The sequence below is a fragment of the Grus americana genome, chromosome 1 (assembly GCF_028858705.1).
Source record: "Grus americana isolate bGruAme1 chromosome 1, bGruAme1.mat, whole genome shotgun sequence".
NCBI lineage: Eukaryota > Metazoa > Chordata > Aves > Gruiformes > Gruidae > Grus > Grus americana.
Window position 1 is genome coordinate 149,063,202 of NC_072852.1, and position 18,077 is coordinate 149,081,278.

The 18,077-nt window shown below is 40.6% G+C and overlaps 1 protein-coding gene across 1 annotated transcript in view; it reads left to right on the forward strand.

Moving 5' to 3' along the window:
* The window catches only part of SLC9A2 (solute carrier family 9 member A2), a 34,550-nt gene extending 17,637 nt beyond the window's left edge, over positions 1 to 16,913 (forward strand). The window contains exons 4-12 of the mRNA XM_054812561.1: positions 1,448 to 1,665; positions 3,014 to 3,216; positions 5,961 to 6,050; positions 7,381 to 7,451; positions 8,934 to 9,095; positions 9,681 to 9,777; positions 10,686 to 10,817; positions 12,712 to 12,802; positions 15,031 to 16,913. Coding sequence (XP_054668536.1) covers positions 1,448 to 1,665; positions 3,014 to 3,216; positions 5,961 to 6,050; positions 7,381 to 7,451; positions 8,934 to 9,095; positions 9,681 to 9,777; positions 10,686 to 10,817; positions 12,712 to 12,802; positions 15,031 to 15,401 — 1,435 coding nt within the window. The 3' untranslated portion in view covers positions 15,402 to 16,913. The remainder of the gene's footprint in view (positions 1 to 1,447; positions 1,666 to 3,013; positions 3,217 to 5,960; positions 6,051 to 7,380; positions 7,452 to 8,933; positions 9,096 to 9,680; positions 9,778 to 10,685; positions 10,818 to 12,711; positions 12,803 to 15,030) is intronic.
* The last annotated feature ends 1,164 nt before the right edge of the window (positions 16,914 to 18,077 follow it).

An 18,077-nucleotide genomic window follows, 5' to 3' on the forward strand; every position in this document is an offset into this window, starting at 1 on the left:
TAGAAGAAAGAACCAGTATGTGTGTTCATAATGTCAGTGAGCTTTTTCCGAGCTCTCCCTCAGTCTGCCTTTCAATTTACACTGACATTCAGGGACGTTTGAGTTGTTCAGAGATGAGGCTTTTGGCTCAGAGGCAGGAGATGCTCAGCAGACGACTTTCTACAGTGAGATCTCCATGAGATGTGGGAGAGTCTTCTTTAGCTTTTTTCAAAGAGATGCTGGCAAAGCAACCATCCTCCTCCATGAGAGAGAGCAGTATGAAAATTTCAGTAGGAAGAGATATCCCTTATGTTGGCAAATAATTATATACTGAAAACCTGGTGAAACTGGGATAAATAACCATAGGACAAGTCCTCATGGGCTGTATTCAGAAAGACAACATAAATACACATCTCTCTTTCTGTTTAGGTTTAGTGTACGTTTGACTGAGAACCCATACGTGGGTGTGTATAATGCTTTTAACTGGGAAATCAGAGAAGACATGTTTTGGCCCTGGATGATAGAACCAGGAGTGACAGCTATTTCACAACGTGTATTGCCTTAGTTGCCCACCCTGATAATTATTAGGTAATTCATACTGTCCTCCCCTACACTCAGGCATCGCCTTGAGGTTATCCTCCAGCCATCTCTGCTAACTATTCTAAAACCTGTAAACTTTGTAGCTGAGTGGTCCTCAGCCATCCCTGCACCATGGGCAGCCGTACTGAGCAAGTGATGTACAGCCAGTAATGGCGTTCTTTGTTCCTCCTGCTGAGTAAGAAACTCTGTTTACTAACACACTTAGAGTAAGCCCTGTCCTCTCACGTATCAGCTGAGATGCCCATTTCATTCATTTGTAGGTGCTTTAAATGTGTAACAGCTCCAGCGTGATTTCTGGGGGTGTTTTGCTCCCATTCAGCCCTATGCACAGGCAAAGCAAGCAGTGGCCTGGAGTGGTGGAGGATGACAAGTTGTCTGTAGCCTTTCTGCTTACTTTACCTGGAAAGAGGAGCTGGCTCCTCACTGCCATTGAGGAGGGGAATGGTTTGGTGGGACAGCTGCTGGTGGGAAGGATGGGAAGCCCTGCCTCAAGACATGCAGTTGCCATCCTGTCTGATGTCCCTCAGCAGCAATAGGAGCAGCAATCCCTGTTTTCCAGGGCTACCCCTGCCTCTCCTCAGCTTTGCCTCTTTCAGAACACAGACTTTGAGTGATCCCTGCACAGATCATGTGGATTTAGTATGTGACAAAACTCCCCATATACTGATGCCTTCTCAGAAAACTCCCCACTGTAGAAAAAAAAATCTCATGCCCCAAACTGTAGGTTCACCAAATCTATAAATTTGAGATTAGTTATGCTTGGTATTTTAAAGAGGACTATGGAAAAGTGAATAACATTCTGTAGAAATAAGAGAGGCTAAAAAAACCAAACAAGCCAATGAAATACAGGATAATGTTTGCCTTTCAGGATTACAGCTTGCGCCATGACCATGAATAAATACGTGGAGGAAAATGTTTCCCAAAAATCCTATACGACAATAAAGTATTTCATGAAGATGCTGAGCAGTGTCAGTGAGACCTTAATCTTCATCTTCATGGGAGTGTCTACAGTTGGGAAGAACCATGAGTGGAACTGGGCCTTTGTTAGCTTCACCCTCCTTTTCTGTTTAATCTGGAGGGCACTGGGTAAGCATGTCTCAGATTATACATCAGCAATCATTGCAAGTGAAACTTTTTACCTCTTCTCAAGTAGAAAATGCCAAAATTTAGGCAGAGTCCCATCAGCTCGTAGAATGATCTTATTTGTAATGTGTCCTAGATCTCAGGGTCACCTTCCCCCAAAATGGAACCCAAAAATCAGTTTGGTCCTGATCCTGCCCATCTAAAGTCAGAGGCAGTCTACTTGTTAATCAGAGTACATGTATTTAAGTAAACATTTATTTACAAATAAACAAATTTTTGCATAAAAGAATAGCAGTTCTGCAACACAAAAATAGGTTGTGGGTTTTTTTAATTTATTTATGTTTACTAGCTTCGTGATTTTCCCAGTCATTGGCATAAATAGCATCAAAACAGGAAATGCTGTAGTTGAAGTGTTGTTCAGGTGTATATTGTGAAGAAAAAAATCCTATAAGAAACTGGTTGACTCCTCCTGAGTTTACAGTACTAGCTCTTTTTCTTTTACCTTGAGACTTAAGTGCAGGTCAGGCTCATAGGTCTTACAGTTTCCTATGTAATGATTCGGTCCCTTTGTGTGTAGAGGCGGCTCATGCTGTGGTCTGCCTCCGCACCCCTTCTACCCCTACTTCCAGCTCCCAAGTCTCCCTCCAGTGCAGAAATCTGGACTGTTTTCCCTCCCGCACCTGCAACCCCACAATTAATACCTTATGCTGAAGAAGAGCCAAGCAGCCTGACTGCCCCCCAGCTCCTGGCCCCCAGGCTTGCTCCCTTCACCTGCCTTTATACCTTTACTCCAGTCTGCCACGTCCCTGGAGCATTTGTCTTTTTTACATCAGCATGCACCAACGTCTTCGCCTTCCACCCCCAGTCCTGCATCCTTCCTGTCTATGCAAGTAAAATTGAGTGAGTGAATAGGAGTTTGCAGGATGCAAAGCACAGATTGATGGAAGTGGCAAGCCAAAGAGTTCAAAAGTACCTCAAATCCTATTAAAACATAATTTAGGAGTCTTGGTCTATACTGACACAGAGAATTATTCCTGTTCTAGAGGTGCAAAGTCTAGCAGATGGCTGTCTAGTGGAGATCAATTAGCTGCTTCGGGTCCTCAATCCAGCTGACCTGAGGTGGTTAGCTCACTAAATATGTTTAAGGTGATGCTCCCGAGGTATTTTAAAGTTTTCTTTCATGATGTTTTCAAGCTGCTAAGTAACATTTCATTTCTTCAATAATATATAGGTAAGAAGCAAATAAAAGTGTTTTTAAACAAATATTAGCATTGTGGGGGATTTCTGTGTAATTTTAATTTCTTTTCTTTCCCTCCTCCTTGTATTTCTGTGTTGTTGTTTTTTCCCTCAGGTGTTTTTGTTCTGACTCAAATCATTAATGTGTTCCGGACAATTCCTCTCACTTTTAAGGACCAATTTATTATTGCCTATGGAGGCCTCCGAGGAGCTATTTGTTTTTCACTTGTATTTCTGCTTCCTCCTGCTGTGTTCCCCAGGAAGAAATTGTTCATCACTGCTGTTATCGTAGTGATATTCTTTACTGTTTTCATTCAGGTAATGCCTTTTTTTTTCTGGACTTCTTCTTTCTCAGACAGGTTGTAAATAATCAGTGGGTAGAAAAACAAATGCCCTGACGCACTGGAAGGAACATACTTGAAGGTACTCTCCATGGTCATAGCTTAAAAAAATGCTATGCAGAATGCAGACAGGTAGCAAAAGTATGCCAGATATTAAGTACTTATGCTAACGTATAAGTAGTATTAAGCATTTAAGACCTACTGAGGTTGGAGTAGAGATAAAAGATAATCTGGGTACAGCCCCAGCGCTAATTCCTTGTTAGAATATTTAAAGTTGTGCATTTACTCAGGAGTTTGGCGTTGGATACGGTGCACAGTGAGCAGGGGACGGCAGTCACTGAGGGCACTGAGAGGTGAACTGGAGCGTTTGTCTGGGTGTTAGGCAGTGATCTGTCCAAAAGCTCCAGGTGTGTGGAACAACGTGAAGAACTTGTCTCTTCTGTCAACCTGCCCATGGAGGACTGGTCAGTGTGACCGAGAGAGGGGGACGTGACTGAAAGCAGCAAGATGTAGAGGAGGCTGAGCCCCTCAAATAGGCACGTCAGGCTGGTCATTATCCAGAGCAGTGAGAGAGATTCTGCTACATGGAATTTCAGGACTGTGGGGAAAAATAAATTTTTTGGCCTGCCTTTTACATGGATAAAGGTGTCATGGGAAGTTACAAGTATCTGTGCTCGTGCTTGGGAAAGGGGAAAAGGTGGCTGGAGCCACTGAAGGTCAGTTAGTTGACCTTAGCATGTAAGCTGTGAAAACTGATTTTGAAGGATTGTATAATTTAAAATGTGGAGGTAAATGGAGTGTGTTATGAAACGCAACATGGTTTACCAAAGGGAAACTTAGTATCATTCTTTGATGAAGCAATTTATTTTCTAGAGTAATCTTATCTAACTGGACTATTGTAAAATCTGGGGGGGGTGTGTGTGTGGTTACATAGGAGATTGTTAGCTTAACTACTTGTTAAACTGAGGTTTAGATTGACATTAGGATGATTGTAAAGTAAATGAGGAAGGAGCTGACAGTTTCTCCTATAAAGGGAAATAGAAGCATATAGCCCTTTGGGTCAGAAAGGACCTCTGGGGGTCTCTAGTCCAACCCCGTGCCTGAATCAGGGCCACCTTCAAGCTAAGTCATGTTGCTGAGGGCCATGTCAAGTTGAGTTCTGAACAGATTCCCCAGCCTCTCTGGGCACCTGCTCCAGCATTTGACCACCCGGGTCAGATAATTGGCTGACGAGATGTTGTTAATGGAATTCCTAAAAGTTGTTTTCTGGAGATGATTTTGTTTAATGTTCTTATTATTGACCATGGCACATAAACGTAGGAGTTTTTTGTTGCTGATGTTTCTTGACGACAAGCTTTGGAGGTGTTCTCAGCGTTACAGCAAGATGGGATATCATGTAGAAAGAAGAGAATAACTGAGGGCAAATATGATAGAAACAGAATGAAATGTAACAGTAATAAGTGCAAACATGTTCTTGCTAGGATTTTCTTAGTGGGATTTTGTCTTATGAAATGGTAGCCTTTCATTTGGAAAAAAATAGAAAGGGAAAAAGACACAGTTGTACTAGGTGATAACAGGGTAGAGTTTAAGTTACCAGTGCAGTGGGGGACAGAAGAAAGGCAAATCTGATCTTAAGGCATACTGAGACAGGTATTTCCATCACAGAATAGTGTCACGTTCTAGAGTGATCACAGGACTGAAGCCTGTTGTGTGAGAGGAGACCAGGATGCCTTGGCCTTAGCAAAATGAAGGAGAAGAGGGAATATAATTACTGTTTATATCAGGGAGTGAACACCAGCAAAGGAGGAACACTGTTTAATCTAAAAAGACAAATGTTGGCACAAGAACAAAGTGGTACAAAGTGACCATGATGCAATTAAGAAGCAGCTTTCTAATTATCAGAACAATGAGGTTCAGGATGAGTGTTCCAGTATGAGCAATGGGGCAAAGAAACCTGACTACTTTTAAGATAAAGCTCCATTCATTTGTGAAAAGAAATATGTGACCTGGTTGTCTGGGATAGGAGGGACTGATCTCAACACCATGAGAGATTCATTCCTCTCCCCTGTGCCAGTCCGCCTATACAAATAAACAAATTGTGTCAGTTCTTCCACAAATAATTGTTCAAAACCATTATATCATTCTGGGATAGCCAAAACTTTTTGTTCTTTCTCTGAGAATAGTCAAGCAAGGACACGTATTTACAATAAGTCTCAGTGTCATGGGTCTTGAATAGCAATTTGAGTGCTACTGTTGGCACATCTTGAAGTACTTGTTTTGGAAGTAATCACTGAAAATGGAATGATGGGGGATCTGTTTATTAATTCGGAAAACAAGTAAAGGTTTTTCTAATATATAACAGAACTAAAAAAAAAGGTTTAAAAATACTTTGGATGGGGTAAGTGACGTATTCCTGATGGGATTTGTCAGGTTGCCCCTCTTGGACTCTTAGCTCTCGGGAGCCCCTTCCTTCCTTCTGTTGCATTAGTGGAGTCTGTGTGCTGACAAGGACTTCATAGCTAATTCTAAGCTTGCTAATCACAAGAGTGAATTCACTATTACAATTATTGTGTCAGGCTGGATTTGGGGGTTAAGAAGGTGAAAGGGTATCCAAAGCTAAAAAGATATCCAAAGGCATTTTCAATGCTCTGACAGAGATGGAAAAGACCAAAAGGCTTTGTTTTTTCTTTATGTTTATGGGGAATTTTTTTTTCTTCACAGGGAATAACAATTCGCCCACTGGTGGAGTTTCTTGATGTCAAAAGATCAAATAAAAAGCAGCCTGCTGTCAGTGAAGAAATTTATAACAGGGTATGTTGCAGCTTCAGTGCATAGATGAAACCTGCATATAGATGAAATTCCTAGTGGTTTTCAGTAAGACGAAGATTCAGCATACAGTATTACAGAAAAGCACATGCTCTTTTAGATTTCTTTTTGATAGCTGTTATAAGCACATTAACTGTAAAGCTTATATTTAACCTTTGGCAATTATCAAAATTAGTATTATTACATATCATTATTTTGGAATCTTCACTTTCTTAATTGTTCACCTCTTGAGGTAAATTAACTTTTTGTAGTTTGTTTCACATATGAGATACGTGTTATTTTAGAACTTGGCTAAGTTAGGAAACCTTTACCAATTTAATGACATTATATTGCATTTGAGTTAGTCTAATTAAACAAATGCAAACTCCTCCTAAACACACTCTTAAACTTACTTAACTCTCACATCATCAGCCTCTTAATGGATTTGTATTTGGTACGTGTATGTCTCTAATTATTGCAGTTTACTAGCCATGCATATTCTTGAATGTATTTCTCCTCACAGCATACCTGTGGCAGGTGGTTTGAAATTCCAAAAATGAGGAATGATAAGGGGCACATTCAGCAAAGAATTCAATCTAGGCATCTAAAAGTCCATCCTTTTAGAGCTTATCCTTTGGACATATCTACCAGGATTTCCCCCCTGAGTTTGAGAGACCCCTACTGTGGTACTTGAATTAAGAGCAAACGAGCTGCCTCTGGGGATCAAGTGAGATCTTAGCTGAACTGATTCACTCTTTTGTCATTCATAATAGGCTGAGGAAGAGTGTGTTTCTAATATTAGGTGACCGGGATGCTTTGAGGTGACGCTAAACCACAGTTCCCTAATATAGGAGCTCAGGACCTGATGCTGGGTGTCTCAGCTCTGTCCTGTGCATCCCGAGGGGGCAGCGCTGACGTGGGGAGCTGCTGCCCACTCAGTCTCTCTCCTCCGCAAAGTCATCCCTGGTTCACTCTCAGGCCTGGGGAAGTCCCTGAAGAAGTCCCAGGCATAGCCCTGAGTGGTTAGGGAACTCAAAAGAAATGAAAATATGGGAAAACCAAATTACCTGCAGATTCAGGCAGGAGCTGGGCAAGACTGACGTGGAAATTAGCAACTAACTTTTGCAATTGTGAGGCTGTGAGCTAAGGAAGCTCCAGGGGAACAAAAAGTAATCTGGCTCTGAGTTTGGTTAGACTGCGTTTAGTTAAACTGAAGCATCGTCCTGAATTCTGACTGGACTTTTCTGTTCTGAAGCAAGTCAGAAACTAATAATATCTAAGGGCAAGCCAAGTGATGTCTCTAAGTTTATATAATGAACCAACGTTTCCCCTTTAGTTCTTTGACCACGTGAAGACTGGAATTGAAGATGTGTGTGGACACTGGGGTCACAACTTTTGGAGAGATAAGTAAGAATGGCATTTAAAACTCTTTGTTATACAGGAGAGGCTGAACTGGCTCAGCAGCAACAAACGAAGGTTGTTGGGCATCGTATTTCATTTTAGCATTTTGTTCTTGAAAGCGGATGGTTGTTTTTAGAACGTGTGGGTTACAATGGGGAAGCGGCAAAACAATGCCTTTTTACTTAACCACAAGCAAGTAGAACAAAATCTCCAGCTGGGAAGAAATGCAACCCTCTGATCCCAGGGTAAAGGATTTTGTACCTTCTGAGGGTGCGTGTCATCTCCCTATTTCTGACTGTTTCAGAGCATTTCCTGTATGTCTGCTGAGCTGTTCATCCCATCCGGCTTTCCTCCTGCAAATTGTACGTCTCTGTGGTGTGAAGTGAGGGGTTAGTTCCCTGTTTGATGTGAAACATACAAAAGCTTTGGGACTTTCTCTAGAAAGATCGAGGCACTAGCTGGCATGAGGTGCATGAGAGATCCTAATGGCAGGCAGCTCCACAGTTCTTGATGGTATTATTTAGGACTTAGTGTCAGTTAAGAAGATTACTACTGGCAATACCTGAATAATTCATGTTTTCAGTTTAGCTGCTGAATCATCATCATCATTGGTTTGGATCTAACTCCCTTTTTTTCAGAGGCACACTCTTCTACACACAAATTCTTTAGTCCCAAAGCATGGGCATTGCTCGCTCACCTTGTAGTCACTGCTCCAACAAGAATGTGTTTTCTACAAAAAGGAACAGCACCAGCAGGAAGGGCTGAGAAAAGCCCTCTCCAAATGACTTGAGGGCATGACAGTGGGGACACTCTCCTGACAGATGTATGACATGGGTACAACTTTCCTTTACTCAGTCTGGTTCTCCAGTCTGTGTGAGATATTTAATTAACAGATTACAGAGCAAAGGAGAGTTCCACCTCTTCATGACCTTCAGAAACGTTTTTGACCCAAATTCAAGAATAATTTCAGAATGGCCGGAGGGCGGAATATTTTTGGACAAACAAAATCACCCCAGCTGTAATCAATATTTTTTCACTAAGCATCCAAGAGGGTTGCAGTTGCTTTAGAGAAAGGGAGAACTTCCAAAGTTTTACAAAAGCAGGCTAAAATTTCAAAGAAAAAGCAGCCAGTGCAAATTTAGACCTTTTATTTGTTGTTACAGTAAATATTTAATGTTCTCTTTGTCTCACTGAAAATGGAGAATTAAAAATAATATTGTCTAATAACACAGAATACCTAAAAGTTAAAAGTTGCTGCTAGGGAGACTGTCCATTAACGTATTAACGAAAACATAGGTTAAGTCTGTCTATCTGAAGCAAAGATGAACTTGACCCTTTCTTGTGTTACTCAGCAGTAGGTCATTAATATGAACAGGCACATGCCCAGGGAATAAACTCCTTCACAATTGTGTTAACTACAGTATATTGGCTTTCCTCAACCATGCACAGTAAAAATTAACTGGTTGGGTTGGTTTGCCTCACGTACAGGTTTAAAAAGTTCGACAATAAATACCTGCGAAGACTTCTAATCCGGGAGAACCAGCCCAAATCCAGCATTGTTTCTTTATACAAGAAGCTGGAAATCAAACATGCTATTGAGATGGCAGAGAGTGGAATGATAAGCAAGGTCCCATCGTCGGTGTCTCTCAGGTAAGCCAGCGATGCCAGCGTGGCCGAGCGTTTTGGCTGGCTTCACGTAATTTATTTCACAGCCCAGTCCATAGGCAGGATAATCGCTGTGACTTAGGACGCTTTGTGTCCAAATGTCACCCGAGCAGTAAGCGGATGTGAAACAAGAGTGTTTCACTTGCAGCTCGCACACGAAGTGCTCGGTGAGCTGGGCTTATCCGGAGCGTGTTGTTTTACAAGGGCAGCTGCTCACGGGAACATTGATTTGCCATGTAGAGCGGAGCTGGATTTGAACCAGTACCTGGACATCTGCCGCGAATAGCTATGAGGGAAGCCTGAGGGGCATTCTGAAAAGTGCCTTAATCGAATTTACAATTTAATGCAATTTCTATGAAATTTTGGAGATTGAGTTTTGCGCCTTACCACTGACTCAAATGAGATCAAGGTTGGATTCTGATGTGTTTCATTTTTACCTGTTCCTTGGTTGTTTTGAAATGTTTTTTCCAACTCTAATGAAGGAAATAGTTCAAATGTAATTCCCAATCATAAAAATAAAACCATTCTTCCTCTCTTTTTCCCTATTTTCTGTTTTTTATTCTGCCACAGTGAATATCATGAAGGAAAAATAAAGCCACTTTCTCCCACTGAAATGGAAAACATGCGAGAAATATTAACAAAGAATCTCTACCAAATACGACATCGGGTAAGGATGAAGTTTCGCATACTGAAATATCCCACTACTCTTTGAATATACTGATTACCTTCCTAACATATATTTGGGCTACTGCAGCATCTACTGTACCATGGCATAATAATTAATGCTGTTATTTACTTTTATTGCCTATGAATCCATTTTCTATCACATGTACAGCAACAGATTCATACTCCTTTATGTAAATAGCTTGCTTAATCTCATACTATAGATAAAGATTAATGTTTTTGTTTTGTTATTATCTGCAATATACTTACATTACTTAAAAAGGATCATAGGTGAAAATTCAACCCAACGTTGTCCCACTCATATCAGTATTTTGGTCACTTCATGATATGGGATTAGATTTCCTATTTGCCTCCAGTCGTGAAGTTGTTTGTATTAAGAGCAGAGGTGATGAGCTGGAAAAACAGTGAAATAAAAGCAAAAGGACATTTCACATTTACCCTCCTGTGGCTAAGTAGTTTGGATGTCTGAGCCCTTGGAAAGCACTCAAAAGCAGAGCAAGCTTCAGCTTGCTGGAGGTACAAATGACTTCCCCCTAGGTGACTCATTGCTTTCAAATGTGCATCCTCTATTGACATATTGACTGAGCTAGGACAATGTGGGGGTAAACACTGTATTGAGCCAGCTTTTTCCAACTTATCTTTCATTATAAATATCAGCAGGTTAAAAACAAAAAAACCAACAAACAAAACAGGTACTTGTGAAGCAGATGACTAAAAAAATGCTGGCGTAATTATTGTTCTTGTCTTAATCATCTGCAATATGATTTTGTTCACAAGGATTTATGCTGCTTATTAAAACATAAAGCAAGCACTTTATTATGCACTGTGCTTGTAGTTCAACACATTTGACATTATGCTTTTCAGAATGTGACCGCTGCTTTTATATTTCAGACAATGTCATATAACCGACATAGCCTGGCTGCAGATGCAAATGAAAAGCAGGCCAAAGAAATTCTGATCCGTCGCCGGCACAGCCTTAGGGAGAGCCTGAGGAAAACTAACAGCCTGTCAAGAGAAAGACCGGTACTTGCATGTTGGTTGTTTTATAGAAAGCAGTTCTTTGTAGCTAGATGCCATGCAGAAAAAAGCCTTCTGATATGCAGGAAAAATAAATCCTGAATTTGGAAGACAACCGTACATCTAATGTCACACTAACACCTTGAGTTGCACACATGGGCCCCTTAATTTGTGTTGACCCCTTCAGCAAAGCTTCAGTCTTATATGGGAGTGGGATGTGCTGCCGGAATTTTATCTCAGAGGAGCTGAACAGGCTCTGTAAGCAGTGTACATCTAAGGGATGGTCAGTATTCTCGATCAGTATTTTGATGAAGTGAGGATGATCGAGGTCAAAAATGACTTTGAGATAGACAAACTACTTACAGTATGCTCCAAAATATGGGAAGGACAACTTTTAACTGAGTCAGTCAGAGTGAGCTCTTAATTTGAAAAATGTTGTAGGCTCTTTAGTATTCATAAAACGTAGTCAGGACTTCAGGTTTTGCAACCTAAATAGGAAAACCCCTTCTGCCAACAAGAAATGCTGTGGCATGATAATATTTGGCTCTCTGAGGCAATCCTGCAATACCTTCACTGTGAATGTCAGACTATATTTGAATGGAGCACACTGATTCAGCAGGGAAGCTGATCGCCCAAATAATCTTCCCGTTTTAGGTATCAGGGAAATTACCCATCCTATAAATATGTATTTTTGTGTTACAGGAATACTTAGTGACTGTTGTCTTCATTGATCCAGTTGTTCTTCAGCAGCTGAGACTGGAATGATGTCTCCAATAAGTGCTATATATCATTTGTGATCATTGCCAGGGCTACTGTGGTGTTGTCACAATAAGTCTGTTCCTGAGTGATTTTTTTCCCCTCTCAACCACAGTTACATATGTTGTCATACAAACAAATTATTTACTAGGTGGAATAATGAAGAGACTGAGCAGGATTGAGACATTTTTGGGGTAGGGAAAGAAACAGAGTGTCTGACAGCTTTTAAAATGCACAGGCTGTAAATTTTAAAATAATTATCCTTAGATAAATCCACCACAGAGGCAAGCATAGTGGTCCTGAGCAACACAACAATATCCAAAGAGGAAAAATCTCTCATGGAAAATAAATTTCCTTTCAGGTTCCCTTTAAGTGTGCAACAGTGAATAGCACAAGCAGAGAAGAACAAGTAGACTGTAAAGGTTTAAAAAATCTTTGTAACAAATGTAAGAAAGGATGCCCTTGAGAAACTTCTGAATTTAAAAAAAAAAAAAGCAACCTCTCTGGAAAGTACCACTCATGTTCCAGGAAGTATGAGGTGTGCTCTGCTCCTGGGGCCTTTAGAGCTCAGTCTTGGGAAAACAAGGATTTTATGCCCTGAACTGGTAAATGATCACGCTGATGCCTAACTTCCCCATCAATTTCAGTGTGACTAGTCAACTGTATAAAGTCATTTATATGTATAAAGTGCTTGCAGGATCAGAATACAGATTAGTTCATGTGCCCGAGCTTCAGTCTCAACCTAATTTTTGCAGCTGACTAATAAAAAGTTTCAAACTGGAGTTGCATGAAGTGATGCCATGCTTGCAGCATTTGCCTTCCTTAGGAAAACCCGTACAGGTGAGGTTGAGGTTAGAGAGCATACATTTATTAACTTTGATCTCAGAGGGCATATCACTAGGCTTTCCTTTGATTAAGCTGCTTGAGATTACTCAGTCTTTACCTTAGTTAGCACAGACCTCAACCAGCAATCAGCATTAACTTGAGTGTGTAGTAAAAGATCACATATTAGCTAATCCCAAACTACTCTCCAACCCTTTAGCTACATAAACCCATTCAAGCCTCAGTCGTGTGTCTTAACATACATCATGCAGGTACTTCAGTCTGCAGTAGCTTAACATTTCTTATATTTCTTTGCACGCAGGCTGCTGCAAATACAAAAAGATTCCTTTCACTTCCTAAAAACACTAAACTCCCAGAGAAACTACGAGTGCGAAATAAAACATCTTCCAGAGGTAATGAAATATTTTCTGCTGTCTCTTACTATGCTGCCGTCATTTTGCCTATGTAGAAGGAAAGTTTTTCCAGGGATGACGTGGAGAAATCAGCATATTAGTTTTCAAATAAATATTAAATATTTTACGTACACACGCTTGCATTCTAGAGTTAATAACTTCATAGCCTATTTCTAGGTGTTCGGTATTTAGCAGGGGTCTTAGAGCATTAAAAGCAATGGGTCCTAAAGCAGATATTTGAGTGTAGAGAAATGCCACAGCAAGCAGAGTCTTGCGGGGCTTTCTCAGTTCAAATGCCGTAGCGGTGTAGTCCTCCCAGCACATCTCCTCATGTGGGCAAGAAGCAGCCTGGAACACGTCTACACCAGAAACACTGCTATGGCTCATTGTCCTTGTCTGTATTCCATAATGTCCAGGTCTCCCTCTTGGATTATGAGCTTATTTGGTTTCTTTTCTCACTGGGGACAGGGTAGAGGACACTACCCTGAGAACCAAACCAGGGAGGAGAATGAGGGCATGAGGTCTGATTTATAGTTCTCATGAAGAATGTCTCAAAATGCTGTGGTTTACAACCAAAATGTCTTTTTTTTTTTTTTTCCTGCCTAAACTCACAAATGTTTTGTATTGGAGTACTTGAATTCTAACAGAAAATTTAAAAATCTGGAGGAAGACAACCATTTGATGTGAAAACTTTGCCCAATTCTATATATTACTTTTGATTATTACTGGTTGCATTACCATGCTTATACCATGCTCAGGAGCATTTCCTTTCATAACAAGCAACCACTGAGATCTCTTTTTGGGAAGATTAAATCTCTACAGTCACAAAAATGTCCTGATCCCCACCAAAATTAGTTTTCCACTCTTCCAAATTAATTTAGAAATAAACCATGGTTTTGTTTGTTAATAATTGCATCTTTGCTGTCCTGAATGTAGGATGACTTTTATTCTTTAGTTATGTCTACAGAGGTCACCTACTGTCACCTAGAATTAAAGAGGAAATGTGCCTCCAGATTATTCAGTTATAAAAAAGTATATTATTTGACATATTTAGGGGGGGGGAAAGCCTGCAAACACAGTCTGATGAAGACCTTCCTTGATATATAATTATCTGGGTGAATGGACAATTATGTGGTGATATATTTTGTTGACCCCTTCCTCACCTTTTTAAAAGAAATAACATATAGGCTACTAATGGATGTTGTTCTTATGACAGTTGCACAATACGCAATTCTTTGCTTTAATATATTTCATAGAATCATAGAATGGTTTGGGTTGGAAGGGACCTCAAAGATCATCTAGTTCCAAGCCCCTGCCATGGGCAGGGACACCCTCCACTAGACCAGGTTAAGTCATATCTGATGTAAGTCTAAGAACAAATCTAAGGCATTCATAAATGCTTGTTAAAACGATTATCAAATGACTGAAGTATGTAAGTTTTGATGAAGACGTTAATCAATTTAAAAGAAGTCCGCTGGGGAAAATATATGCACATGTACACATCCAGAAAGCTTCCAGCTTGGTTTACCTGGCAGCGATCATTTAAGAGCATTCTCTGAATGATTATGCCAGCTTTCCCATGACCATTTTCTACCCTGCTGTGTGGAGGTGAAGGAGTCTGCAGCACTTGCAACCTGTGAGATTTGCCCTGTGGATTTTCTTTGATATCTTTCATTCCGGCGTATTAAGGACAGGATGTTTCCTCCCATCTGTACATTGACCTTGGGAGATCCTTTGCTCGGTGGAGTATTGATGCTCCTTTCCCAAAGTCAAGTTTCTAGAGCCCCTGTACATGTCGTGCTCTGGAAATGCCTCTAAGATTAGATTTCATGGGATGTGAGGGTGAGAAATCTCATTTTTGTATCCTGCTTGGACATAAGCAGGCATTAGACTCCAGGTCGCTCAGAGAGAGACAGGTTTTTCCATGTCCAGAGCCAGAACTGGGCAAATGTCAACTCAAAAAGGGGGTGCTTGGTGATTAAGGAGCAGCTGAGTGCGGGCTTTCTAAAAATCGCAGTTTTGAGGGGAGGGATATTTCTAAGTCAAATCTATTGTCTGTCCTGACAGAGTTAAGTGTCTATTACCGGATCTAATCAGAAAGCACCAAATTTAGGAAACATGGGGAAACTTTCTTCTATGGCTGCTAGTGCTCAGTGTGCTGTTACTCGAATATTCCTGAAAGAGTAATATTCTGCACCTAACATTTTAATTTTGTTTTCAATTAACAGTGGGTGACAGCAGTGACTCTGAGATGGATGCCGCTACCACAGTGCTCAATCTAAGACCCAGAGCAGGGAAAATCTTGAGAGATCAGAGACTGAGACAGCAGAGGCCAACGCCTGAGTTCAGGGTGGAGTGGAAGAACGAAGTTGACGGGAGCCAGGACGGCCGAGGAGAGCAGCAGGAGCCGAGCGCCTTGCCTCAGCCATCCATTGGGTTCAGGCAGCCACTGCTGACGAGACCAAGATTTGGCACTCTGAGCAGGGAAGATTTGACTGCAGACCATGGGTCAGCGAGACCTATGCCACCACCACGGTTAGTTAGGCAGGCATCGCAAGGGGAAAGGCAGAGGAATAAGCCTGAGAACCAGACATACTGAACATAGCAAAAAGAGAATTATTCATAATAAACCATGGACGTATCAAATCAGGATTCTAAACTATCTGATCAGACTATGGGATCCATTAAAAAAAAAAAAAAGCCTCGATGTGGATCTAACCACTTCCATTTGGGTAAAGTCAATGTCATTAACTAAGTGAAAGGAATACTGGAGCAATTGCAAAGCTGAAGACATAAAAAAAAAAAAATCTCTTTTATAAATAACTTATGGCAGTGCTTTAATTACATTATTTCCACTATTAAGATAGGATGGAAATGTGCCTTATCGCATCATCTCTTGTGGAATCAAATCATGCAGGTTCAATACCCAGTTATCCGTTGAAAAGCATTGTTGAAAGTCTGGTGATGAACGGGTTCTTAAAAAAATTCTGTATCATTTCAGATTTTATTTATAATCAAATAATACTTATTTTAACTAGAGCTTTAATATGAGTAACACTGAAAATTGCACAAAGCACCTCTCATATAGACTTTATAAGAAGAATAAATATATTCCTGAAGCCCAGTTTGTTCGAAGAGCTGTGATGCAGAAAAAGAGGAAGAAGAGAAGGAACAAGCTGTAGGAGTAGAATTGCAAATACAGTTTACCGAGAGGAGTTGCAACAGAGACAAGACCTGAATACCTTGAATTTTTACGTTCTGAACTTTTGGCAATATGTAACCTTTTGAAAGGTACTGAGGATCACCAAAGGAAATCTTGACTTTCACTAATGTCAGCAAGAGCTAAGAGCACCTAGCAGGACACCAAAAGCCCTAAAAAGAGAAAACTTCAAGCAGATAAATAATGTTCTTATTCGAAATCGCTTTTGCACCTTAGTTTCTTGGTTGCAGTGCAAACACGGCAGTAGAATAGTGGCAGAGCGCTGCACGTAGCCAAGGCGAGCAGTCTCCTGTTTGAGTCGGGGACCACTGAGACTCATGAAAGCTCGTTCGCTCATGCTTGTGACCCTGCTCAGCTTCTTTTACTTTTTGTTTCCTCATCTGTAAAAGGGGAAAGATAATCTTTTCTTTGTCTGAGCTATGCACTCCAAGGAGCAAAAATGTTCCGTCTGATTTGTTTGTACAGAAAAATAGCACAGTGGGGCCCTGGAATCAGTTGAAGTCACTGTGCACCTTAATAACACCCACCAGAAACACGGACTTCTTCCTCCCAGCGTAAATGGCTGCCATTTGAGTGCATACGGGAAGGGAGGGTGCATTAAAATAAATGATACTTAACTGTAGCTCTCAGGAATTTGCACTTTCTGTCCCACTTAATCTGTCTTAAGTTTTGAGCTTGCTCTAGCACAGATACACATTTCAGCACAATGCAGATATCATTTTCATTCTACTTGTTACAAGATTGATAACTTTCATTGAAGAATGTACACTGTGAAATCATAACTTTTCTTTTTCGTTAGCACATTTCTAAATCTGTGGGCAATAAGATTCCTTTTTTATTTAAGCTTGTTTTGAAAGAACTATTAAAAATCAGAATTTCCTTTTAAAATCACAGGGTAGATTTCTTTCAAAGGTCCATGGGTGGGGTTGATAAATTAATTTTATAAATGGGTATTAAGACTTTCCTTCTTCCAACAGCTTTTTCAAAATATTCATTTCATGTATGTATTTGAAATGTTAAAACCTTCCTAAACTCTTTTATCGGCACAGGTTTTTTAGTCTTTTTCTTCTGTTCCAGCTATGGAAGTTTCTGCTGTGTGTCAAATGCAAAGTCTAAGCTGCAGAGGGATGGCTACGTGAACCCTAGAAATCTCAAACGTTCATGGCTAATCTCAACACATGATTTTTGTGGAAGGCAATACTTAGCTATCCTTTAACGATCGTCTCTTGTTTGTAAATAAAACTGGGTTCAGACAAACCCAGGAAGCTTTAAAAACAAATTTGAATTTCTCTTTCAACTGGTAAATATGTTCCATCCGTAAAATTGTCAGCAAGTACTCTGTCACTGCATTATCAGGATCATGTTTGAATAAGAAAGAAGCCTTAAGTTTGGATTTTAGTTTTGAAACCGTGTCCTCCTTGCAGCTCAGACTGTTTAGAATAGGTGTTTTATATCAAGCCCATCTGAAATCTGACCAAATAAATAAATGTGAAATGTTGCACATCAACATTTACTTTACTCCCTGTGGAGCTCCCTTTCATGTGCTGGTAATGACCAAGCAATTGACTTGTATCTGGGGAAAGCTGCCTTTTTTTTCAAATGGTTGTCATTTTTTATGGCACAATTTTAAATACTGAATGCAGGTTTCAGGAACCTTAGTGCTTTGCTGGTTGTCCCTTAGTACAGTGCATGCTCAGATCATTGGTACTTAAAGTGGGTGCCCCATTGTACAAGCACATCAAATTGGAAGTCATTTTTATGAAATGTGGTCTTGAGCTCTTGGTGCTTCAAAACATGCTAGCACATTGTTACCTTTCCAAAGCACTTTGAGATCCACAGAATACAAGCATGGAGGCAGATCTCCAGCATGGTTACACTGTGAAGCAGAATCACAAATCTTCTGGGACTCTGTCTCTTTGCAAGTGCCCTCTCCCTTCCTCGCTCCTGCTCCTCCCACCGTTTTCGGGCTCTTTTCCACTACTGCTGGGTCAGACCCTCATCACCTCTGGGAACTGCTTTCCTGGGCAATCTCCTTCTCAGTAGCAATGACAGCAG